Genomic DNA, 25,486 nt, shown 5'->3' with positions numbered 1-25,486 from the left:
ATCAAATCACAATCGCTTCATCGACCTTGTGAATGCTGCTACATTCCCTTTTTGGTGTATTTTCAGAAATTAATTTTTTCTTGCTTTTTTTTTCCTTTTGTGAGCAGATTAACTTCTTAACATTATTTTCTTTAGAACTCAGAAAATTTGATAGATACTTATTGGGAATCTTAAAAATTTTGGTATATTTGTTTGGATGTCTTTCTTCTCTGCTGTTTTTGGGCATAAGCCTTTCTGCTGTGACCTTCCATTTGCATGTGATAGTTTCTGCCTAGGGCTTCCTGGTAATAAAAAAAATTAGGACATCACATGCTTGAGAATTCCAAGTGTATTAACTAAGCAGTTAAATATTCCAAATAAAAATATTCAAGTACCATGTAACTGGTTAATTATTGGTTAATCTGTTGTTCCTGTTTTTTTAATTTCTCACGTTTATTGTATTTCAGAGGGTCTATAGAAAGGGTTATCTGTGTGTATTTGTAAATGGGTGAAATTCTCAGATCTATATTATATGAGAAAACAGACTAGGTTGTAAAAAGTAGACCCTCTGCACCTAAAGCCTGAGGACACTTTATTAAACAAGGAAAAAAATAATTGCTAAAATATTGAGTTCTTTTTCACAGAATCAGAGAATGTGGAGGTTGGCACTGACAGTGCTGTTACTTTATTTTACTGGAGGTTTTCTGGTGCAGCCCCCAGCTTCAGCAGGGCCACTAAGAGCTGTTTGCTCAGGACCCTATCTAGACAGGTTTCAAGTCTCTCCAAGGATGGGGACTCCACTACCTCCCTTGGGCAGCTTTCCCAGTGCTCAGTCAGCAGCGTGATGAAAATGATGTAGAGCCTCCCACATTTCAAGGTTGTGCCTACTGCCTCAGGTCCTGTCACTTTCCAGCAGAAAGAACTTGTCCCTGTCCCCTTTGCATCCTTAGCTGACATAGTGGCAAATACTGGGACAGCTTTTAAATTGTATTAAGATGCTATGTACTAGTACTTTAATTTGGCTTGGATTGAGGGAAATGAGAATTTCCTACCTGATTGTTGCAGATATGCTTAGAGTTTGTGTTCTCCTGTGCCATGTGTACAATCTGCAATTTTTCATTGCTATTGGTTAAGAAAAAAAAAGCCTTTTTCATATCTGCAATTAGATAAATCTCTTTTAAAATAATTATTCTAAAATTTTATTTTTAGATGTTACTACTGCTGATTTTTATCAGACTGTTTTGCTTAACTGCAATTAAATGACTCCTGCGAACTGCTAAGGATAGTGGAATTTATCTTTATAAGGCTATCACAAGCAATGATTAAGCTGAGTTCTATTATAACAAATTATGACATAAAAGTACATTGAACAGGTATTGACCTACATGAAAAATTGCAAAAATTATGTATTTTTGATGAGATTTTTATTAAAACCCTGAATTCATAGAACATGGAGTATTTCTTTGCCACTTGTTTAATCTTCAAAAATGTATAAAAACTCATTTTTCTTGAATGATTTGCAAGAATATTTTGAACTTGTAATTGGTTGGCTTTTCTGTAGCAACATTCTAACATGCTGGAAAATATAATCTGTGTTTCCATGAATAAAAATTATTTTGCTCACCTTTAAACATGGATAAAAATAGGATGGACTTCTAGTCAAAAATTCTGCTAATAATGTATCCTGTTTTCATCAGCAGATTAAATTGTTGGCTTTTTCAGCTGTGTCTAAGGTCAGCTCATATCTCCTGGTGTTTTTGAAACAATTTTGTTGTATTTAGTTTTAAAACAAGGAAAATATTTTCCATCTCTCAAATAATGTTGGAAAACTTAATAAGACAGTACTTGTAGGGTGGTTGTCCTGAGGGGAAAGCCAGAAACAGTAGATCTCAGTCATTCCACAAATTATAATTCAGTTTTCCAGAGATATCTCCATAGTTTTTTACTCTTGTGATAAAATCCTAGTGTAAATAAAAATTGTTGAATTTTGTGTTAATAAATCTGAAATTTTGGCTGCTACATATGTGCATTTTATTTTCCTGTGTTTTTTTCTTAGGTTGGAGATATTGTAATGGTAAAAGAAGATGAAAAATTCCCATGTGATTTAATATTCCTATCAAGTAGTAGAGGAGATGGAACATGTTTTGTTACAACAACTAGTTTGGATGGTGAATCCAGTCACAAAGTAATTAAATGTTCTACATTTTTATTCTAAGGCAAAGTTGGCTTTTAATTTTAGACACAGATCACAATATGACTTCATGCCTGTATGTGTAACCAAGTACACTAATTTGTGTAATTCACGTTTTTACCATCTGACTTAATTTCTCTAAAAGTAATATTATTTAATGCAAAGTTTTAAGACATTTATTTGTGATTTTTTTTGTGTCCAGTATAGGCATGCAGATTGCATTGGTAATACACAAATGTTTTGTATGTATATGCGTGGTGACCTGATTTATGAGTACAATGGAAGGTACTTCCACATAAGTGTAGAATCATTAAAAAAAAAAAAGGTTGAAAAAGACAATGTAAGAAGATGCCCAAATATGAGCATTTAGAGATGCTTCTTAATTGAATTATGATCACTTACATAAAAGTTAGTAAATTTCATGCTGAACTGCATTGTATGTACAGATTAATGTCTTGTCTATCTGTTATTTTTTATTTTATTTACATGTTTGTGTTGATTCCAGACTTACTATGCTGTTCAAGACACAAAGGCATTTCACAATGAACAGGAAATCGATGCACTACATGCTACCATTGAATGTGAACAACCTCAGCCTGACCTTTATAAGTAAGACAATAATTCTTACCTGTTTCATTTAAGATACCTGAGCAATACATCATAAAAAATCATAATGAAAGGATACTGGCTGCATCTCTCTGGTTAGAGTGAGCCCGAAGTCAGGTAGGTCTTCCATCCATGCTCCTTTTGTGCAGGTAGCTTCCTAGGTGTGCTCTGGGGTAGTGATATCCAAAGGGAGATGGCAGAGAGCAGTCCACAGAGGAACATGGTGAAAATTTTACAACTTCAGTTTCTTTTTTTTTTTAATACAAAAATAAGAAAGAAGTTAAGATCTACTAATACCTAGCATACTTCTTGATATTGGCACCCATACCCTCTCTGTAAGTCACATACAATTTGTGAGGTTCTCCAGAGGAAGAGAGTGTTCCACATTATGGAGAAGTTGCCTGTGGCACTTAGTCCTTTGCTTTCAGCATATTGCAAAGTATTGTCATTTATGTGCACCCAGTTAAATGGATTTACAAATTATATTATCTAGTTTTAACGAAAATCACAAAATGCTGAAGTGGCTTAAAAAGACTCTTGCAAAGATACTGCAAATTGAAGATAATTTCGTTCTAGCACAAATGAACAGTAAGTAAATGGCAAGCACTTCTAGTCCTGGTAGAGGACTTCATCAGCCACATTACAAAGTAAAACCACTGTCTATCTGATCAGATCTGACAGGATGTCAGCCAGAAAAAAATTTAATTGTCAAGACTATTTGAAATACAGATTTTCGTCTGCTGTTGTTAACTGTGAGCCTCATGTCATAGGCTTTGAAATAGCAGCTAATGACAGCATGAAGTCACCATGATTAGGAAAACACTTTATTGCAGAACATGAAGAAAAATGTTTACAATTGTATAAAGTCATATACAGTACTCAGTATTTTACAGAAGAGCTGTACATAATTCCACTAAACCTAATGAGACATCTTGAGAAGCCCCTTTTGAGGATTCTTTCTTAATAGTAATACAAGAAGTCCTATACCATTAAGAGAACACTTGTTTTTTCTGCCACACTAAAAAAAAAGCTGAGATAATACACTGAAAACAATATGATGTCAAGCTAAAATGCACTCTCTTGAAAGCAAATACTGTTGGAAGATGCAGAAGAAACATTGCTTATTTCTGAGGTGTGAAGGCATCTCTTTTCTGTGATCTTGGGGATTAAGAAGCTGGTTAGAATTCTGCTCGAGAGCAGGTTCTTTAGAGTATCAATTCCATCACTTGCTTGATCCTTCTTTTAAATATTTGTGAATATTTTAAATATTCTCAAAGTGAATGACTGCAGGTTGAAATTCATGCTATTATAGATGGTGAAATTCTTTGGGACAGCTCTTGACACAATGAAAATGTTTATTGATGGTCAGCTTGTATCTCTGCTGATTTTTACCTAAAACTTTACCTCTCAACAAAATCTTTTTTTTCAAAAGGCACGAGGTTATTTTGAATCATGATGCATCATAACCAACTGTACATTCTTGTCTTCAGATGTGGCCCTACCATCTTGTATGTTCTCTAAGCAGACAGATTACCACTCTTGTGAGCCTCAGAGGTTCCATTTCGGGATAACAGGCCCACCAGCTCCCCAGTTTCCTCTACCACTTAGAACCCTAATGTCCAGCTTAATCCCCCTTGCATTAAATTATCCACTTGGACAGTTGTATTGCAAATACAGTGTACTGAGTCTGGCTGGAATCAAGTCAGTTCTCTTCACAGCAGCAGTTCTCTTCTCAGAGAAACAACACACACTGTTGTTGCTCTGAGACTAAAACAGCATAAATTACACACCATGGTTTTAGCTATTGTTGCCAAATTTTTACAGTGTCAACCTTTTTGTTCCTCATTTTGCCCTTCCAGCAAATGGGCTGGGGGTTGGCAAGAGGCTTGGGATGGACACAGCGAGGATGGCTGACCTCTGTTGACCAGAGGGTCTCTGTGCCATATGTGTCATGCTCAGCAATAGAACCAGGGGCAGGGGCAGTCTTCCAAAGCAGCTGTTGCTTGGAGACTGGCTGGAGATTGGCAGGCTCATGGGAGGTGGGGTGTGATTGCCTTTGTGTCACTTGTTTTTTTTCCCTTCACTTACTAAACTGTCAAGATCTTGCTTTTGCTCTTCCAGTTCTCTTCCCTGTCCTGCTGGGGAGGGAAGGAGCCAGAGGCTGATGGCTTAGCTGCTATCCAGGGTCAAGCCAGCATATACAGATAAAATGTACTGACAGATATTAAGAGGAAGAATTACTTACTGGCTCTCTGCTTTGGTTCGCTTTGGTTTTAATTTAGTTGTAGGCTTTAGATGTTGTAAAAGATAGTAATTGCACTGACTTACCTCAGGTAGTTTAGGGAATAAGACTTTTTATTTCTTGTTCATGGGTCTACTTAGAAGATTTATCCCTAATTTTTACACTTAATTTGCAAAATTTATATCAAGTTACCATTCTGTGTATTTTTGTGTTTACATGTTTCAAGTGTATATCTATATGTATCTCTTAAGTTCTTTTTCATGTTCTGGGTAATTGGAGCCTGGTCAGTATGTATGTATCTCTGTGATACATACTTTCTAGAAAATATTTCTTAAATAATCTAGTAGCAGTATTGTTAACTACTTGTATATTTCCCTTACAGATTTGTTGGTCGAATAAATGTTTACCATGATAGGAATGAGCCTATTGCAAGGTGGGGAAATCCAGAGTTTCTACACATTTAAGTATTTCACAGTTCAATAAGTATCAATAATGAGAATTACCTTTAGGTTTGCCAACATTGTGATGCTATGTTTTAGTGATACAAGATTTTTATCTTAGAAAATTCCAGACTGCTATTTCATAAATAATTGATATTTCATCTTTTAATCATATTTCTATGTAGTGTTGTAATGTCTGTATTCAGCTTTATTCAAAATTTTATCTGAAATATATTTAGTTTGTAAATGGTGTTGTAGGATTTTGACAGCACTTGTACAATACTGCCCCATTAGTTGGAGATCTTGGTAGTGCACTAAACAATATAAACAGTATCACTTGTGTATTTAATTTTTCTTAAATTTTGAAGGGTTTGAAAATGTCAGATAATTTTTTTTATAATTTTACTAAGTGTGTTAGTACTTCTGTGTAAAATGTCCATAGGTGCTGTGTGTTCAAGGAAGGCAACATCAAATTTGCTGTACCTGATTTTTTTCTGATTCTTGCCACAAAGAGGCAACGCAGTAGGAGGAAAAAGCTGCTTGCTGGGGGGATATCCGAGGTCCCAGCACATGGGGAGTGTAGGCAGTGCTGGCTAAGTGCCTTCCTGACCTCAGTGTGTCTGTAGATACATTATTTTCTGTCACCATCTGCTATGGAAACTGTCGATTGATCTGGGTCATTCATGTAACATTGTTCCACTACTCTTGAAGGTAGTTTTGAGTTTTACATCAGAATTGTGGCCCTGTTTATTTGGTTTCTTGATTTTTTTTTTTTTTGGCGTTTCATACCACAAGTTCACTTGGAATAACATTGGAAAACTCTGAATGTACCTCTTCGTTTCATTTATAATTGCTGTATGGATAGAATCTGACAATTCTGCATATGGTCTGTCTGTAAAGTAGTCCTTGGCTTTGAACTCATATGATCATTAGTGTACATATCATGTTCCTAAATATTATTTAAACTTCACCGAGGTCCTTACATTAATTCATGTACTCTTCAATAAATTATTTTTCCTATATTTATCAGCATTTATAAATGTTTACAGCAAGTATCAGGAATATCTTGTATGCCATTTAAAACCTAAAAAATAACAGAATTAATATTTTTTAAAATAAGTACTGTGCAAATAGGATGTTGCGCCTTTATTTGGGTACCTACATATGTGAGGTTTAGGTGCATTGTTTAAAGACTTGAATTATGGCATTGTGAACTTAATTTAAGGCATCTGTTTATCTATTTTTTATTTTCACTTTAAAATTTTAAATATGTCTTGTAATTTGTTAAAATAAAAGGTTTTTAGTAAAACTAATTTCCTGTTTTACATGACTTCCACTAAGGTCTGGTTTTCTCTAAATGTTAAATTTTGTAATACTTACTTTTGCAGGCCATTAGGATCTGAAAATCTGCTTCTTAGAGGAGCCACTTTAAAGAACACAGAAAAAATCTTTGGTAAATATTTCTATTGACTATTTTAATGGAACCTGAAATAATAAGCAAACACCAAACAAAGTTACAAGCTCACAGTTACTACTGGGCTTATTATTTCTACTAAGTTACTTGTTTTACAACTTTTCAATGATGTTTTAAATTGTTACATAGAAACACTTCAGCAATTGGAAACTGTGACTGGAATGGGATGTAAATGCTGCTTAAAATTTCGAAGTACCAAGATAATAAAGCCATTTCTAATTTTGGGTTGTCATCTAAATCTCGGGTTTCTTTCTTCAAACTAAATGATTAAAGAAATGACAGATTATAATAATCTAATGAATTATGCTCTTTTGAAGTTACTGCACTGTGCTACCTTTAGTAAAACAAGTTATCTAATTTCAGGTGTTGCTATCTACACTGGCATGGAAACTAAGATGGCATTAAATTACCAATCAAAATCACAGAAGCGATCTGCTGTAGAGAAGTAAAATTTATAATACTTATTTTGGGGTTTGAAAGCTGTATGTTTAAATGGTGCAAATAAGATGGTTTTTTTCTCTCTGGAAGTGTATGTTTCATTGATTTAAATGAAAGAAAAGAGGTAGAGCGACTTAAAATTTGCTTATTTTAAAGTAATTTTTTACTTATGCAAATCATATAACACCATATAAATGAGGTTTTTAATATCAAATTATTCTTGTTAGATGTTCAAAAAATAAAGCCATTTTGATTTAATGCTTAGCTCTTTAATGTACAGTGTTTTGTTGTTCCATAAGATTTTTCTTTCACTGTTTAGAGTACATTTATTGACAGTTTTCCAAGGCTGTGTTTTTGATTATCCTAGAGTTAATGCTTTTCATTGCAATTAAGTCTTGAATTCAGTAAAAATAACTTCTCTAATGCACTTCACTTTGGATCAGCGGCAGTAATAGTGCTTCTCTGTGGCACGTTTTCCATGGTTTAGCTAAACAGAACAAGTTCCATACAGACATATATGATGGGAAAGTGTGACAATGCTATCCTTAAAGGAGTGAGCTGACATTGCTTACTATTCTCTATCCCTACTCTGCTATCTGAAATCATCAGCTCTGAGTTAGGTGTCCAGCCTTGTGAAAAACAAGATGTCATGGTCTGAGGCAAGACGCACTGACAAGCTGACAGCCTTTCTCTTACACAGCAACTGAGCAATGATGATGTGTCCCTTTCTGTTGTTATTGGTGTATAACCCATGGCTTTTAGTTCATGCCCATCATTCATGAAACTATAATCTTAAATGCAAAGTGTTCTTGCTCTTTTTTTAGATCTGCCTAGAGTTAAAACATAAAAGCTGCATAGCAAAATGTTCTTTTTTGTTTTTTTTATTTCTATAAAAGTACTTATGTGAGTGATCTTACAATGATTCAGCAAAGTGGCATGAAAAGGTCTGCAGATTAAAGCCCCATTATTCTGTTATGATTCTACCTATACTGTTGTTTTCACTAATATATTTGTTTTGGTTATTTGTCACACACATTTTAGAAACAACTATAAAAACAGAAAAATAGAAATTAAAAAAAGAAAATAATATCAGTAATATTTTCCTCATTGGAAAAGCACTTTGGAAGAGTTATTTAATGTCTTAGCGTTGTTAGACTCGTAGCAAATGCTGGACTGATGTATAACATTGAGTATAACATTTTCTAATAAACTTTGTAGTTTATATGCTAATGGGATTCTTATTTTGCCTTTTTTTAGATCAATGAATGTATTTCTTGTTGTATACCTCTGTATTCTCGTCAGTAAAGCACTAATAAATACTGTTCTGAAGTATGCCTGGCAGAGTGAACCATTTCGTGATGAGCCGTGGTACAATCAGAAAACAGAGCCTGAAAAGAAAAGAAATTTGGTATGGAAATAAATTATAATACCAAGAAAGTTTCCCTAAACCCTTAATTTATAGAGATTCTACTGTAAAAATATATACAGCCTGCTTAATTGCCAATCATGTTTTTTTGCTGACAGTGGTGATAGTGTACTTGTAGAAAGCTTGTATGTTAAATTTTTGCCCTTAAGTTGTATGTGTGAGTTTAACTGATGAGAAAATGTCTGGTTTGATATAAAAAGCTTCATGAAAGTGTTGTGGAGCTGCCTGTTATTTACATAAATTGCTAAAGTATTGACCTGTTGCTGAGAAATACAAGGGCTGGAAGGAATCCCACAGCTACTGGCAGTCTTGTGAGAGACATCTTCAAAATAATCTGCTGTGGGAATCTCCATAAAAATGCCCCTCAAAACTTAGCTTCATATTGCTCTGTTATGAGCACTCAAGGCATCAGAGAGCATCAGTCACCAGTGCCAGATGTTCTTACAGGAACATGGACATTGTCCTGAATGGATATCCAGAGGATCTAAAACAGTGGGCTGAGCCCTGCCCTACAGAAAGCACAACATTTATTTCACTAAATCCTCCTAGTCAGACTAGAGGAAAATTTGCTTCCTTACCCTAAATGCATGCGGAGCACATGCTAGGCAGGCATTCTAGGGTTCTCATTACCACCAGTAGCACTGTCTCAAGCTGCTCAGTGGGTTGACTGTAGCTCCACGTAGTCTCCACCACTGAAAAATCGATCCAGGTTATGTGCATACATTCTACTTATGTTGAGAGAGGGAAAGGAAACCCTTTATTTATGAAATGCTGCCTGAAAGTTATGTAATTTGGTAATCCTTAAAGGAGTTGCTGTGGAACAATGCTATTTTTTTTGTAATTTTTGAGTGTACATGTTAATGTTTCCCTTGTTCCCCAGAAAGTCTTCACCATGCTCATTAGTTGCTCTAGAACTTTACAACAGTGCTATGTAACAGTATTCTACACCTGTATTACTTTAAAGAGAAATGAAAATTTCAAAGAAAAAGCTCTATTTCATGCCAGTTGTGATGTTATAAATCATGGTTTATATCCTGTGCTGAGCTATGAAAGGTGTTGCTTACTGTTCAAAAGTTATTTGACAAAAACCAACTTATAAATACTTGCAGTAATCATGCAGTCTTTAATGGTACATGAAAAATCAATATTTCCATCTTGTTTCTTTGTCAGTTTCTTCAAGCTTTTACAGATTTCCTTGCATTCATGGTTCTTTTCAACTACATTATTCCTGTATCCATGTATGTCACTGTGGAAATGCAGAAATTTCTTGGTTCTTATTTCATTGCATGGGATGAGGAAATGTTTGATGAGGGTACAGGTGAAGGACCACTGGTGAACACTTCTGATCTCAATGAAGAGTTGGGACAGGTAAATTTCATTGAATGATACTTTTTTTCCAACTGTTTCTACTGAAAGTTTTTATTTTTAAATTGTTACTTCAAGGTTTTTTAGTTTTGTTTTATTTTGGAGATTTTTGCAGCTACATGCACATTTTCTTTAGTGCTGATTAGTTTTAAAAATAAAATGAGATACTTTTATTTTCAGAATCAAAAATTCTGATTTCTTACCCAGTCAGTGAAATTCAGTTAGTACTACTGTAGTATTAAGGGATAAACACTTCCTCTCTATTGATTATAGAGAGAAATATATAAACATCTAGCTTCCTTAGATTAAAAGTTAGATGCAATAAAAACTCAACCTTTTTGTTAAACTAGGCTGACACTGCATCTCCAGACACAAGTTTCATCCATTAAAATGATTAATTGTCATCTCATTTTTGAAAAGAAATTCTATTCTGTGTTAAGAAAATTATCGCCTTGAGACGGCTACAGATAAATTTTGTTTGAGAAAATAGTTAAGATCTCAGTTAAAATGTTTTCGTAGGTTTTTCAAATACATAAGATGCTGTATTTCTCTCTTTTTCTAGTCAGACTTGTAATAAATGTTTTAAGGATACATATCTATGTGGATTAAGGGTGGTACCAGGTAGTTCATTATTATGGCAGAGAATTGACATTGTCTCCAATAAGATCCTCAAAGAGGACCTGGTGAATTACGGCCTAGGTGAGCAGACAGTGAGGTGGATTGAACAGGGGGTGAACAGCTGGGCTCAGAGGGTGGTGGTCAGCAGTGCACAGTGGGAGGCTGCTAGCAGTGTGCACTGGGGGTCAGTACCGGCTCCCATCCTGATCACGAATGATTTGGATGACTGGGGACCATGCAACTGGAAAACCTGTGAGTCCTGGTGGAAATCAAGTTCAACATGAGCCAGCTGTGTGTCCTTATGGCAAAGAGGGCCAGGGGTATCATGGGCTGCTTTAGGCAAAGTGTTGCCAAGAGGTCAGGGGAGGTGATCCTAGCCCTCTCCAGGCCCCACCTGGAGTGCTGTGTCCGGCTCTGGGCTCCCCGATACTGCCACATGGGCATACTGGAAAGAGCCTAGTGAAGGGCTGCAAAGACAGCTGAGGGACATGGCTCATGCAGAGACAGGTAGAGGCAGCTGGGCCTGTCCTGCCTGGAGGAAAGAAGATTCAGAGAAGATCTTACCAATGTATACAAATACCTGAACAGGAGAGTACTAAGAGGATAGAGCCAAGATTTTCTCACTGGTGACCAGAGGCAGTGGACGCAACCTGAAACTGGAGGATCTGTCTGAACATGAGGAAACACTGTGACAAAGCAACACACTGAATTACTTGATTGGTAGCATTTTGTAAATTTTATGATGAAACTGAATGTAGGGGTTGAGATGAAAAGAATCTTGGAAAGTTTATTGCGGATATTTTGTCCACAGATAAAAAGCCATCGGAAAATTTGGCATTTGCCTTTTCAGTTTAGTGCATATGATAAAAGTCAGTCTCAGTGGAAAGTGTGCATAATTAGTGATGCTTTTGAAGACTGAGCAAAAATTTGTTTTTTGGTTTGCTCAGTGCACTGCATAAATGGCAAAGTTTGGTAAACAATCTGATGGAATAATAGCTTTATTTTCAGTGTTTACTTCCTTAAGTAACTTCATTTTCTTAGTTTATCAAATATGATATGCAGTATGTATAGAATAACTACATCCAGGATCCAAAATTGAGCCAATCTAGTTCTTCTAGTTGATAGTTCAGATATTGGTTTTAGTTTTAGTGTTGTTAGACTTAAGCACTGGGGCTCATTATAAAAGATAAAGTTAATGCAAAATTCAATATTGAGACAAAATGAGTGTTTCCAGGGCAGTTATGGTGCCCAGGCGTATAACTGTATGTGTCGACAATCCTGATTTAAACAAATGTAATTGTAGTGGGGAATTCTGATACTACCCTAAAGACTGTTCTGACAGTAACTGATCCATATCCAAGCATGTGCAATAAATAATAATCTCTGGGAAATGAAATTTGTATGCATTTTGTTTCTATAAATACCTGTCTTGCAGCAAGAAAGACATTAAGAACTTAGAGAAGAGTGGAAGTAGGTTAAACACATCATTTACATGCATTATGAGGCTAAGGATAGCATTATTTTATACTCTTGTAGGAGAAAATCTTTCAGGGCCTATATTTCTATGAAGATAACTGCCAAAAGAAAGTGTTGTCGTCCTTTTCTGAAAGAGCATCAGGATTTTCAAAGGAAGGTGTAGCCCACTAATAAACTCAGTTTTGTTCAGAGATGTTGGAAAATCTCTGTTCACATTCCTGCTGTTTTTATTTTGTGCTCATTTGCAGATTGAGTATGTCTTCACAGATAAAACAGGAACATTAACCGAGAATAATATGGAATTTGTAGAATGTTGCATTGAAGGGCATGTTTATATACCACATGTTATCTGCAATGGACAAATCCTCCACGATTGTACAGGCATTGATATGATTGATTCATCTCCAGGAGGTAGTGGAAAGGTATGCTAACTCTTTCTGTGTTATTGTTTTTTTACAGTGAAATGTGAAAATTGAACTGTACTGATGGAGTATTTGAAATTCAGCATTATTGAATTTTGCTAAATAAAATAGATAACTGCATAGACATTTTCATTTCCTAGTTAAGAGTGAGATTTAAAGGCTTAATGCGTAGTTTCTCATTTTAATGCAGTTTTAAAGCTGAGTTGAACAGCAAATATAGAACTTTCTCTGGTTAATAGCTGTAGACAGAGATAACTGGTTTCCATTTACCTTTAGCTACACCAGAGAAAGCAAGACAAGAAAATCCTCAAAGGGGAAAATAGGGGCTTAGTGCAATCTCTTATTTTGTCATCACTGAGTGAAAATGTGGCCAGAGAATGGTTTATGATCACATTAAATTACCTTAAAATGTGACTTAATTTAGCCACATCTGAAGTGTGCTACCTACAGTGTGTATGTATGGTGGCTATTTGCTGTGTTGAAAGTTGAAAATTAGTTGAAAGTTTGGGAGTCTTCATGTGCCAACAGGTGAACAGAGTGTATATGGGCAGGATAATCACAGCTACAGTACAATGTATTTTTTATTACATCATTATAGTATCATATTCACACTTACTTCATGGTGACAAAATGAGGTCTCTTAAAATATGTTGGTGTAATTCAGCAGCCTTATGTCTCTCACCTGTGGCCCTCAGAATGTGGTCCTGCAGTATGCTGAGTTTTTATCTTGGAATCACAATGGCATAGACAGTTTGTATTTAACAGCACAGAAGAATAGGTTTCAGGCACAAAGATAAAGATATAACACAGAGAGGTATCCATGAAATAGAAATCTCTTTCTGGTGCCAGGAGCTGTCATTACCAAACCATCTGAAATTTTATAGGAAGTGGTTGGCTGGAGCTGCCAAAGTATGTGCACTTCAGTAATTTATTTAGTTCCGAGGGGTGTTCAAGAGGTTGAAATCTGTGAGCCCTGCTAAGACCTGTGTGAACTCCTTCTGTGTGAACTCAGGACTTCTAAATGATATCTGAGCTAGTATTTAAGGAATGCAAGTTCTTAAAGTTTAAGCAAAAGTAAAGAAAAAACACCTTGAGCTGCATCCATAGAAGATGCGCTGGGGTTTTTTTTTGCATCATTAGCTTGGCTGAGAATGCAATCCTAAGGGTACAAACAGCTGTGACAAAAGACCTGGCTCCCCCTCAAGGAGCCTGCATTTGTCTGATTAATAATCAGCAGTAATCAGTGATATTGATCACCTCCCAAAAGAAGAGTTTTCAAGTGGTAACACGTAATGACAACCATTCCTTTTATTTTTCAGGAGAGAGAGGAACTATTTTTCCGAGCTATTTGTCTTTGCCACACTGTTCAGGTAAAGGATGATGATAGCATAGATGGTTTGAAGAAAAACCAGGTACCAAGAAGACCTTGTATATATATATCATCATCACCTGATGAAGTTGCTTTAGTCGAAGGAATACAGAGGTATGTGTGTACTTAGGTATTATATTTTTCTAAACTACAGATCTAATCACTAAAGCTCAAATTTGTTTTCAGAACAAAAATTGTTATAGCAAACAGCAAGTAATCTACAGCTGATTGATTTATTAACATGAATTCATCAATATTCATAGCCTAAAATCAACTAAAAATAGTTGGAGATTTTGGTGTTCGTTTGTTCTGGGCTCAGTCTTAAATCCTTATGACAGTGCTTAAACTGGATGATTATATATTTGTCGCATTCATTCTCTTATTCTGTGTTTTGTTTTACAGACTTGGTTACACCTATTTAAGGCTGAAAGACAATTACATGGAGATCTTAAATCGGGAAAATAACATAGAAAAGTGAGTGGTTAAAATATAACAAAATAGACTGAGTTTTTGTTCATGTGTTTAATAAACCATTGTTTCCCTACAGATGAATTTTTAAGTCAGGAAAGCCAGGAACCTTGTGTTTTAGTAATAAATAAAGAAAATTTAGTAACTTTAATTGCTTTCACTTTTTTTCACATTATATGCAGTATAAAATACTGATATGACAATGAAGGTGTGGTGTGGGATTCATGACCTAATCTAATAGCTCCTGATGGTTTTATATATTCTTAATAGAAATTGCTGTGTACCCAATTTGCTGTTCACAGATAATCCATGGAATTTAGAGGAGAGTAATGTCTGTAGAATAAATTTTGTCAATAATATGAGTCAAAATTTCAATAATACTGAAATAGTACACTGTTCTGGGGTATGTACATACCCTAGATAATTTACCTTACATTTCTCTATATATATCTGCTGGTAAAGTCTGTGGTATATCCATATCTTCCTGCTTGGGTACTCTGCTAACTGTGCAGGGACTCTTAGACACAAATATAGGAACCCTGGTGTTACTTTACCCCCTTTAGGATAATATGGAGACTTTTTAGGCTCATCTCATAAGAACTGGAGTCAGTATAGTTTGGTGACTCAGAAGAAATCACTGTAATCACTGAGAATTTTCTCCCAAATGCATCACATTTTGTAGACATGGGCCTGATGCAGCTTTGCACAGGTCTGACTTCTAGGGTGTTAAAAGGACTTAGGACTGAAGGATCTAATTAAATAAGCAGATTTGGACGGAGACAAATCCTGACAAAGTTGGGATTAATGATTTGGATAGCTTATGTTTGCACTGGAAAAGAGAGGCTCTCTTACATTAATGGAAATAGATAAGAGAGTAAATGATAGAAGTGTACAACTGATGAAACCAAAACTACAGCAAGAGCTTGTGCTCATTTTTCTTCTTAAAAAGGAAAGGAACATGTGATAAAATCAAATAATAGAAATAATAGCAAGTGTAAAACCAGTATAAAGCAATATTTTTCCTTTCATTTGAATAAAGCATCTATCAACATTTAAGCAAGACTATGGAATTAGATCATCACTTTTGGTAGATTAGGAATAATAAAAACTAGAAAAATATAGAATAAAGACTTGAGTATAAGCATACTTTTCAAGTTCTAAGGCTATGTCTACGTATTATACATAGAAAATTCATAATCAGTACAGCATTCCACTGCAAGGTTTCTAGTCTTCTACTTAAATTAGAGTGACTATACATCTGAAGATACTCACAATTTCTGTTTCAAGTAACTAGGCGCTAAGGGCATTCCTTTCTTATTATTTGCAACCTGCTGTTTCATTCTGTACTAGTTCCATATTCCATAGAACTCAACATAATATTCCATGTTAGAAGAAATGTTTAATTTATATGCTTGAAGTCACAATAACCAATTTAGGAATCAGAAAAAATAGAGTTGTGTAAAAAATAGTTTTGTTTTTGTTTCAGATTTGAATTATTGGAGGTTTTCAGTTTTGATTCTGTGTTCTGTTTCTCTTTCAGGTTTGAATTATTAGAGGTTTTCAGTTTTGATTCTGTGAGACGGCGAATGAGTGTAATTGTTAAATCTTCAGCAGGTAGGGCTGTTGCATTCTGTTCAATGTTTTTTGTCTCACTTGAATTTGTTTCAGATTTATCAGAGTTAAGCATTAAACCCAGTCTATATGCCTTTCTTTATAAAATAAGGGACCAGGTACTAGCATGAGTACAAATATTACAAAAAAGTTGGAAGAAAACATTTTGAAGACTTATTAATTTGGATGTTTTTTGAAGAAAGTATTTTAATTATTTTGAACTCCATATGCTGTCTCTTTTAGGGGATATATTTCTGTTTTGTAAGGGAGCAGATTCCTCCATATTTCCTAGGGTTAAAGAAGGTAAAATTGAGCAAGTACGATCCCGAGTACAGCGCAATGCAGTGGTAAGATTCCATTTTATTGATCTGTTTACATGATATCAGTGTCCAAAAGAAATTAAGTGTTCTGACCTCCTGCTTTTTCTGCTAACAGATATGTTTTTACAGGCATCAAGGTTATTCTATGTCAAGGGTCATTCAGGCTTTGTGGCTAGCAGTCTGTGTAACTCCCTTATTTGCATCTGTCCTCCATCTCATCCTCCAAATGTCAGTTGTGGTGCAGTATGAATACATTAGATGCACATCTGTATATTAAACCAGATGTCATCAGTTAGGTCATTAGCATGGCAATTTCACAAGTAGGGTTTGAATTAATTTTTGAATAGAAGAAAAGTGAAAAAGAGTAAATCTCTGTAAAAACTGTAGCTAGTTTCAGCCCCCAACCTTAGCAACTGTGATTTGCTGCCTTTGCTTTACAAGTTCTGGGGAGACAGTGCAGTGATCAGCAATATCTTATATTTTTGCTTGCTAAAAATCAGCTATGGAACTGGCTGATAATCTTCAAAAGAAGTTTAGAACTTAGTTTTACCTGAAGGTAGTATTTGGAGTGGTCAAGTATTGAATTTTGTTGTATCCGAAAATATGCAGAACTCATTGCAATGCAGGACAACTGCCAGTCTTACATAGAATATAATTTGCCAGCATCCAGTACTCAAACTGAAAACAAAGTATTATTACAGATATGTGAGAAAAAAACCCTATAGTGTCACCTGCTTTTGTTATGAAGCAAAAAGCTCTCAAAGTGCTTTACTAAGCTTCATTATGTGGGACTATCTGATAATTACAAGTAAAAGAGGCTAATGAAAGTGAAAAATATTTGCATATCATATCCATTCAGTATCTGTCAAGAAAAAAATCCGGATCAGCACCTATTTATGCATCCTGCATAATTGGAAATAAGACTGGCTCCTACACACAGAAGCCTCTCAAAGAAAATACCTGGCACCTGCTTTTATAAATTTCAAGAGGCAGGGAGATATTTTAATAATTGTCCTTCTTGGTTTGGTAATAAGTAAATATACAAAGGCCTACTGCATAAATTAAAGTTAAGGAATCTGAAGTGCCAGTTAAATGGTGTTGTGAGAAGCAATATATAACTCAGGTGGCAAAACTTTACTGTGTTTCTTCCCGCCTTACACAATCTATATACTCCCTTTCTTAGTCATCACTCAGTCCAGAAGTTTGATGCAGTCTGAAACACCCACAGCTAAATACTAGTTTTCACTTGACTGAAATGGTACAGTTGGATTTTCACTTTCAGTTCTGTTTGTGACGTTTGGTCGCAGTCTGTGGATCTGTTGCAACACAGCATCAAAATCAGACTCTGTAGAGCTACTATTTATATTACTATTATTTATTCTGACTCATCCTGCCTAATTGTACACATAGGGAAGGAAACCTTTACCTTGACTTTGCCTTCTCTTGTAATCTCATATATTCAGTTGAATCACTAAGCTGTTTATCTTCTGGGAGATTGAGATTGGTCCATCAGGTTGTAACTGCTTCTAGAACAAAACGTAATTAAGCTGAACCATATCCTAGTCTATACTATACTGTACTAGTCTATACTTATTCACTTCATTATGTTCCTTTTTCAAATCCTCCAGCATAAGCACGAGAAAGGAGTCTAAGAAGAGTTTTGTAAAATGCATTTTATTTCTTTAGGAGGGACTGCGAACGTTGTGTGTTGCATATAAGAAGCTCACAGCAGAAGAATATAGCAATGTACAGAAGCTGCTTCAGAGTGCAAAGTTGGCCCTTCAGGAGCGGGATAAGAAATTGGCAGAAGTGTATGAGAAGATAGAAAGAGATTTTATATTACTTGGTGCTACAGCTGTTGAAGATCGGTTAGTTAGTACATTTCTTAGTTTCCTATCTTCAGTGATGATGACAAACTAATTGAAGACTTCCTCTGCATTAGAGATTTTTTTGGGAAACCCCTTATTTTAATTGATTCCACACCCTTAGCTTACTAAAGTTACACATGGTAACTTTATAAATTAGTAAGCAAGTAATAATACTGACCTGTACAAAAATCATTGTATTTGAACCATTTAATAATTTCTTGATCAAGATACAGGCAAAAGTTTCAGAGGAAAGGACTACAAAATGGGTATTGAGGAAATGAAGGAAGAATCTTTAGGTCTTAAAAAGATTCAAAAACATATACTAGTCCCCTGAACATTTTTGGAGTCATACTTAGGGGAAAATTTTTAGATCTGATAACTTCTATTGAAACTTTTTATTTGTTTATGAAAATCTTGCAATAAAGACCTTTCTCATTCCTAAGCAATCCATCAATCTATATTGTCAATTGACTTCACAGACTACAAGAAAAAGCTGCTGACACTATTGAAGCACTCCAGAAAGCAGGAATTAAAGTTTGGGTTCTGACCGGAGACAAAATGGAGACTGCTGCTGCTACTTGCTACGCTTGTAAACTTTTCCGAAGAAATACACAAATACTTGAGCTAACCACAAAGAAAATTGAGGAGCAGAGTTTACATGATGTGCTTTTTGACCTAAACAAAACTGTCATAAGACAAAATGGCAGCTTAACCAGGGATACCTTCTCAGGGTAAGGAAAAAGTTGGATTTTCAGGCCAGAAATGGGCTTCTGGGCATTTTGCAAACAATTAAATTATGACCAATTACCTTAAAAACAGCAGTAAATTTCAGTTTCTGTTGGTAACATGTAAATTATTGTATGGAAATTAAGTATAAGCTTGTTTAGATAAATTTAGGGTTTCAGTCATGGTTCTTTATCTCACTTCTGGTACTAGTTTTACTATTAAAAGAATAATCCCAGCTGATACTGTAATAATTTTTGCACCATAAAACCATTCTCAATGACTTAACAAGTATTTGTGATACTATTGTAGCAGAAATTGTCTCTAACTCAGTCTTACAGCTAAAATCTCTGAACCAGATAATTTTTCATAGCTCTCCTTACAATTTATACCCCACTGGTCTAATCAAGAACATTTGTATATTCAGTTAAATAAGTAATTTTTCTCCATGTCATCTGTACTATTTTGTTTAAGTACCACAGGCCTTAGAAGGTGTGGTCAAAAATGTTTGCTTAACATTTTGTGCAATGGCAATTTTCTACATGTTAAAACTCTTAGGATTTTTTTTGCCTTTATCTCCAGAGCTAGGGAATAGTACTAAGATAGTAAAAGCAGGAACCTGTCTGTATGTTCAAATAATTCAGGCTAAAAATATTTCACTATAATGCACCAAACATTCAGAACCAAAGTTCATTGTTTGAACTTTGTAATGATACTTTTTCATTTGATATCATTGTACACCAGTGGCATTGCCCTATTTTTGCCAATGCTAGCAAAGTGGAGAAAATATCTGGGAGCTGTTACTAAATGTAGTTTACAGAATTTTACTTGTCAAAAATAACTTCTGTTCTAGTAAAAAATGATGGAGATGCCTAAAATACATAATAATAAATATGGTGTTTTTCTCACAAACACTGGTCTTGGAGAAACCATGGTAGTTCAAACCCTATGCACAGTAGTGTGTAACCTTGGAACACTGCAAAGAGAGTAAAAATAAACCTCAGTGTACATTTATACAACATTCACTGTTTGACCAGGAGCCTGAGGCTGCTGTGAAATGCAGGCAGATGCAAGGAATAACTTGTCTGGATTCTGCAGAAAATGGTTCTTGCAGTCCAGACCATCTTATCTTCCCCATTATTCAGTGTATGATAAAGAATAAATTACTTCCTGTAGCTGTGGTTACACGTCTAGCAATGCTCAAATTACTACAGGTATACTGCTAATAGATTTTTATGTGCAAGAATATATTGTAATATTATAGGAAACATAAATAATGATTTTTAATTTAGTATTATAAATAAACCAATATTTGACTTTAGCCACTACTCTAAAGGCAAAATACCCATACTCTAGATGTAGACAGTGGCTTTTGCCACCTGGGACAACAGGTTTCTTTCAGGCATTTCCTTCAAAGCACAATTTACTTCTGTAAAAATAAAACTATTTCCTCATCAGAGTACCAAAGGCCTTTCCCTTTAACTTATTTTTCCTCTGTGTTATGGAATGTGCCACAAAATTAACTTCATTCCTGCAGCTTGGTTTACCTCACTGCACTTCTTGGAACCTTTTCAAACCAAACTGAAAACTCATTAATTACACACTCATACATACCGGTGAAGTCACTGAGGTATCAGATTTATGTATGCAAACTGGTGAAGCACTGAATATTTTCAACATAATCCAGAATTTTAAGATGTTGTAAATACCAGTTTGATACAAGGAATTTATTTTAGTAATGTATTATCTTTACAGTATTCTATACTTACTATTTTTTCATTAATTTATTTTCACATAATTCTTCTTGCCAGATTTAAATGTGTCTGAGGATTTTATAGTGACACTTAGTTTATATTTTATCCCCAAACAGACTTTCATCTGATACGCAAGATTATGGTTTAATTATTGATGGAGCAGCATTATCATTAATAATGAAACCAAGACATGATGGGAGCTCTGGTAACTACAGAGAGATCTTTCTTAATATTTGCAGAAACTGCACTGCAGTGTTATGCTGTCGAATGGCACCTCTGCAAAAAGCACAGGTTTGTGTTTAGTTTCATAATGACTTGCTAGCTATGCACATATGTAAATATTGAAGGTTAATACTCTGTATGACTTACTATGATAACTTAAGATGCTGCCATTCACTTTTTTATCTTCCAAAATGGAAAAAGTAAAAAAAAAAAAAAAAAAAAAGGAGAGGGGAGAATTTCTGCTGGCAAGCAATTTAGATAATGATATTGTTAAAACAGCATCCAGCTGTGTACCTGAATTTGGTTTAGGTACATACTATTCAAATTTTATGGTTGGTATATGCTAACATGAACTTGTTTAATAAATGAACTAACTGCTCTCTTTTTTACCTAACAAGCTTTGTATGGTCTACTCTTTTGACACTACAAGAACCTGTGTTACATATTACTGCAGAGTGATATTTTTTCTCTGTTTTTAACATAAGTGGAAAGCCAAGAAGAATCCAGACAAAAAGTGTGTGCATTACCATGTTTAAGTATACTTAAACTTAAATATATAACTGTTGCATTTGTTGCTTGTGTCAAGTAAAAATAGATCCTTCCATTACTGAAGCCTCTCAAGATACTGGAAGAACTTTTAAAGGAAGGAAATACTGGAATATGCATTCCTTTTTTATTTCAGTTTGTCATGTCTTTTTCACAATGTTGCAGGTACAGCATATGTAACCCTTATTCACATTAACAGTTGTATTTAGCCAGCACTATTAACTATCTGGAAGTTTGTAGAAGTTTTTAGGTGCAGCTGACTCAATACCATATTTACAGAGGTGATAATTTGTAATGGAGAGATTTGAAGTCAAATTTTTGGACAGTTTATATGTCAAATAGTTTTTATAGGTATACGGAGTCCAATATATTTTCTTAAACACAGGAAAAAAGTTCAACACAGATGAGAAAGCAGAAGTTTTAATCTTTCATTTCAGGATTTCTTTGAAATGGTGCATTCTGTCTCTGGAACCGTCTTAATTTATTGATGCACTGACACGGCATTAAGCAATCTCAACAACATCTTCCATTATTCGGCTCTTCCTTCTTCCTGTCTCATCTCTCTAAAAGTAGTTCAGAAGTATTTTAAAAATGTTTGGAACAAATACTTTGTAGCATGAAGGAACTGTGATCTTTATGCATAGCTGTTACATTGAGTAATGTTGCTTTTGTGTTCCTTCAGAGAATTTCTTATAAAACTGTCTTGGTAATTTTTTTTCCAGATTGTAAAGTTGATTAAATTATCAAAAGAACATCCTATCACATTAGCAATTGGTGATGGAGCAAATGATGTCAGTATGATTCTAGAAGCACATGTTGGTATAGGTAAGTCTGCTCCTTAGTATATTATTTCAAGTGAAATCACAAAACCCATATATTTCTTAAAAATAGGCAATCTCAAAGAATCAGGTTATATGTGTTATAAATAACTTTTAGTGTATTTAGCCTAGGAATTGCATGAGATATAGTTGTGATATCCCATTACATCAGTACCATCGCATTATTATATAGTTTGGTAATTATTATATCTTTTTAATAGTTCTTTAGTTATTAAATAGCTTCATCTCTTATGTTTTTTAAAGGAATCATTGGCAGAGAAGGTCGCCAAGCAGCAAGAAACAGTGACTATGCAATACCTAAATTTAAACATTTGAAAAAAATGTTGCTTGTTCATGGGCATTTTTATTACATTAGGATATCTGAACTTGTGCAATACTTCTTTTATAAGGTAGGATAATGCTTATTCCAATTACATAAACCTCAAAAACTTAAATGGTTATATCTGACTATATACAGTTTTTGCAGCTAATGGTACAAACCAGCAACAATTCCATAAAGAGATTTTCTTGAATACCAGATGCAGTGCTGAAATGGGATTATTCATTTTATTCTGAACATGAAGTGAAATAGCTTTTATATAGATAGATTCTGTAATAGACGTTACATTTAAAACCAAAAGTTGTAACTTATTTTTTCATATCCTGTAAATTCTGTCTCAGACTGGTCTGTCTATTTCCAGTACCTTCCAGGTTGTCTCTATAGTGAACTTCTAAATCACATTGGAAATGCTATTTGAGAACTTAGACATCACTGCAAATTAAGTTATGCTAAATTCTTTAGGATAGTGTAGGTGGAGAAAGTTCATCGTGAGCATCCCCCTATTTAGACAGTTTAGTTCTTTCTAAGTGTTGGCATCCAATCCAAGTTCTTTTGCTAAGCAATGAAAGATTATAGAAAGGAGCTGTCACAGGGTAATTCAGGGTTCTAGTGTTCGACTGTAGGTATAATTGGGAGAGGATGGCATTTGGGGTTACAGCTGGAAACATCTTACAGCTGCTTTGCTGGAAACCATGCTAACCAGAGTATCCATGCTTGCTTATCATGGTTTATCTCCTGCGGATTGTCCCTTTTTCGCTTTGCTTTAACTGAACTGTATTCCTGGATCCCAAATTTCACTGCCCTTGAATTTTCAAACTATAGCCTTATATAATTGTTTTGAAAATATTTTAAGTGGGGTTTTTTCTAACAGTACTACTACAAGATGTGACTATTGGGGTTTAATATATGTAGTTTTATCTATTGTTCCTGCAATGCTCACTATTGTTAGTGATACAAAACTGTGATATACATATCTATAGCATTGTATATAAATTAGTGCATTTTGCTTGACAACAGTGACTTTGTTTTTCAGAATGTCTGCTTCATTTTTCCTCAGTTTTTATATCAGTTCTTCTGTGGGTTTTCTCAACAGGTTAGTTGTTCTTTCTCCATCAATATAATGTTATCAATTTTGCTTTTTTTGTACAAAAAATAAATTATCTTCCTGAGAATTTAGTGTTAATTTACAAAGAGGAACATCACTTTTGGTTCATATGGTGTTCAGTGGCAATTATATTTAAGTTACAGAAGTTAGTTTTATGAATTATCACAAAAGCAATGTTAAAGTCAAGGAATACAGAAATACAATATTTGGAAAAGGCAGTGCAAAGTGAAATGTCTGTGGGAAGCATACAGTCAGTCAGATTTAGGCCTTCTGGACATGAAGCAAGGAAATCCTGAAAAATGAGTAATTGAATCACTTGTTCATTTTTAGAATCAAGAATGAAAATGAGAAAATAAACTAGCCTTCTCTAGCATGAACAGCTATGAATTACAAATTTCAAATGAATAGCAACATTGAATTAGTTGAAAAGAAAATATAAAAACTAAAAAATAGAGGAAAAGTGAACTGTTGGTCAGCAGAGAAGTGCTGTCACTCAGGAGATGATCCAGTATTTGCCTTCCTCAATTTTTCTTTATGTTCTCTTCTCCCTTTCTCTCATCTAATTTGTGTCAAAAAGATCTACCTCTTCTTTCTTCTGAATGAGGGTGCAGAAAACAAAGGAATGAATGACTGAATTTAGACAAAAAGGATTTACGTTTTCAGTATTAAATTAAGTAAGAGTTGTATTTAATTGGGAGAAAATAGTGCTATTGCTTTGAATTTGTTGAAAGAAAGCCCCGGTACACTGATGATACGTACGTAAAAAATCATCTCAGTGAGAAGAAGAATCAAAGACACATTGGGATGTTTCATCTTTGTTTTTTTTGTAACAAAAAAAGGATCTTCCTGAGCTTGGGAAGCTCATTGCAGTCATACACAGCTGAAAAACCTCTGGAGGGGTCTTGCTTCTTATCTGAATATCTCCATATTTTATAGACAGTAAGGAAATAAAAGGGAAGTGAGGTACATGGATGTTGTGTCAGAGAAGAATTTCTTCTTCCAAAGGAATGTGCTCTTCAGTTTGGGTACTTTGGAGTTGGTATTACAGCTGAAACAATAGGTGGGGCCAGTATGTGGACCCGACTGGTCCATGAAATGGATTTTTCTGCTGATCTTTTTCCTCCAGGTAAATAGAATACAAGTGGAAAGTTGTGTCCTATATCAGTTAGCAGCTGTTCAGGGGTATTTGCCTCCATTCTGAAGGAATATAACTTTAGTTGCCTGCAAGAGTTCATGTATTCATTTTAAATCAAGTCTCATGCAGAGAATTTAATTTGAAAGTAAGGTTTAATTTTAAATTAAAAGTAGTTGATCTAATTCTTTTCTGTCTACAGACTTTATATGATACTGCGTATCTAACACTGTACAATATCAGCTTCACCTCCCTTCCTATCCTCGTGTACGGTCTAATGGAACAACATGTCAGTGCAGACACACTCAAGAGAGAGCCTTCCCTGTACAGGTAAAATTAAAACACTGTACCCCAAAGTTTGACTGTTCACTTGTGGGATCTGTGTCTGTTACTGTGAAAGTCCTCAGGATTTCTGTACCACAAGGATACATCAACATCAGATACACTGCAACTGAAGGGTTGAAGACCGCATGCATGGCCTACAAAGTACAGTAGATAAGCATGTGTTTTTATATGCACATTTACAAACCACA

At 34.8% G+C, this 25,486-nt stretch overlaps 1 protein-coding gene across 6 annotated transcripts in view; it reads left to right on the top strand.

The window, feature by feature from the left end:
• The window catches only part of ATP11A (ATPase phospholipid transporting 11A), a 118,072-nt gene that overhangs the window by 72,209 nt on the left and 20,377 nt on the right, over positions 1-25,486 (top strand). For 5 of the 6 annotated variants that reach the window (XM_030279944.4, XM_030279937.4, XM_030279984.4 and 2 more), the window contains exons 6-24: positions 2,036-2,164; positions 2,676-2,779; positions 5,401-5,451; positions 6,847-6,911; positions 7,296-7,377; positions 8,628-8,778; positions 9,967-10,164; positions 12,504-12,677; positions 13,997-14,160; positions 14,449-14,520; positions 16,055-16,128; positions 16,369-16,472; positions 18,132-18,313; positions 18,793-19,044; positions 20,907-21,081; positions 22,281-22,383; positions 22,641-22,786; positions 23,750-23,809; positions 25,156-25,283. In XM_030279944.4, coding sequence (XP_030135804.1) covers positions 2,036-2,164; positions 2,676-2,779; positions 5,401-5,451; positions 6,847-6,911; positions 7,296-7,377; positions 8,628-8,778; positions 9,967-10,164; positions 12,504-12,677; positions 13,997-14,160; positions 14,449-14,520; positions 16,055-16,128; positions 16,369-16,472; positions 18,132-18,313; positions 18,793-19,044; positions 20,907-21,081; positions 22,281-22,383; positions 22,641-22,786; positions 23,750-23,809; positions 25,156-25,283 — 2,414 coding nt within the window. The remainder of the gene's footprint in view (positions 1-2,035; positions 2,165-2,675; positions 2,780-5,400; positions 5,452-6,846; positions 6,912-7,295; positions 7,378-8,627; positions 8,779-9,966; positions 10,165-12,503; positions 12,678-13,996; positions 14,161-14,448; positions 14,521-16,054; positions 16,129-16,368; positions 16,473-18,131; positions 18,314-18,792; positions 19,045-20,906; positions 21,082-22,280; positions 22,384-22,640; positions 22,787-23,749; positions 23,810-25,155; positions 25,284-25,486) is intronic. The other variant, XM_030279950.4, reaches the window with a different exon arrangement.

This window comes from Taeniopygia guttata, chromosome 1, assembly GCF_048771995.1.
Source record: "Taeniopygia guttata chromosome 1, bTaeGut7.mat, whole genome shotgun sequence".
In the NCBI taxonomy this organism is placed as follows: domain Eukaryota; kingdom Metazoa; phylum Chordata; class Aves; order Passeriformes; family Estrildidae; genus Taeniopygia; species Taeniopygia guttata.
The sequence above is the reverse complement of the archived record's forward strand: the minus strand, read 5'-3'. Positions and strand labels throughout refer to the sequence as shown.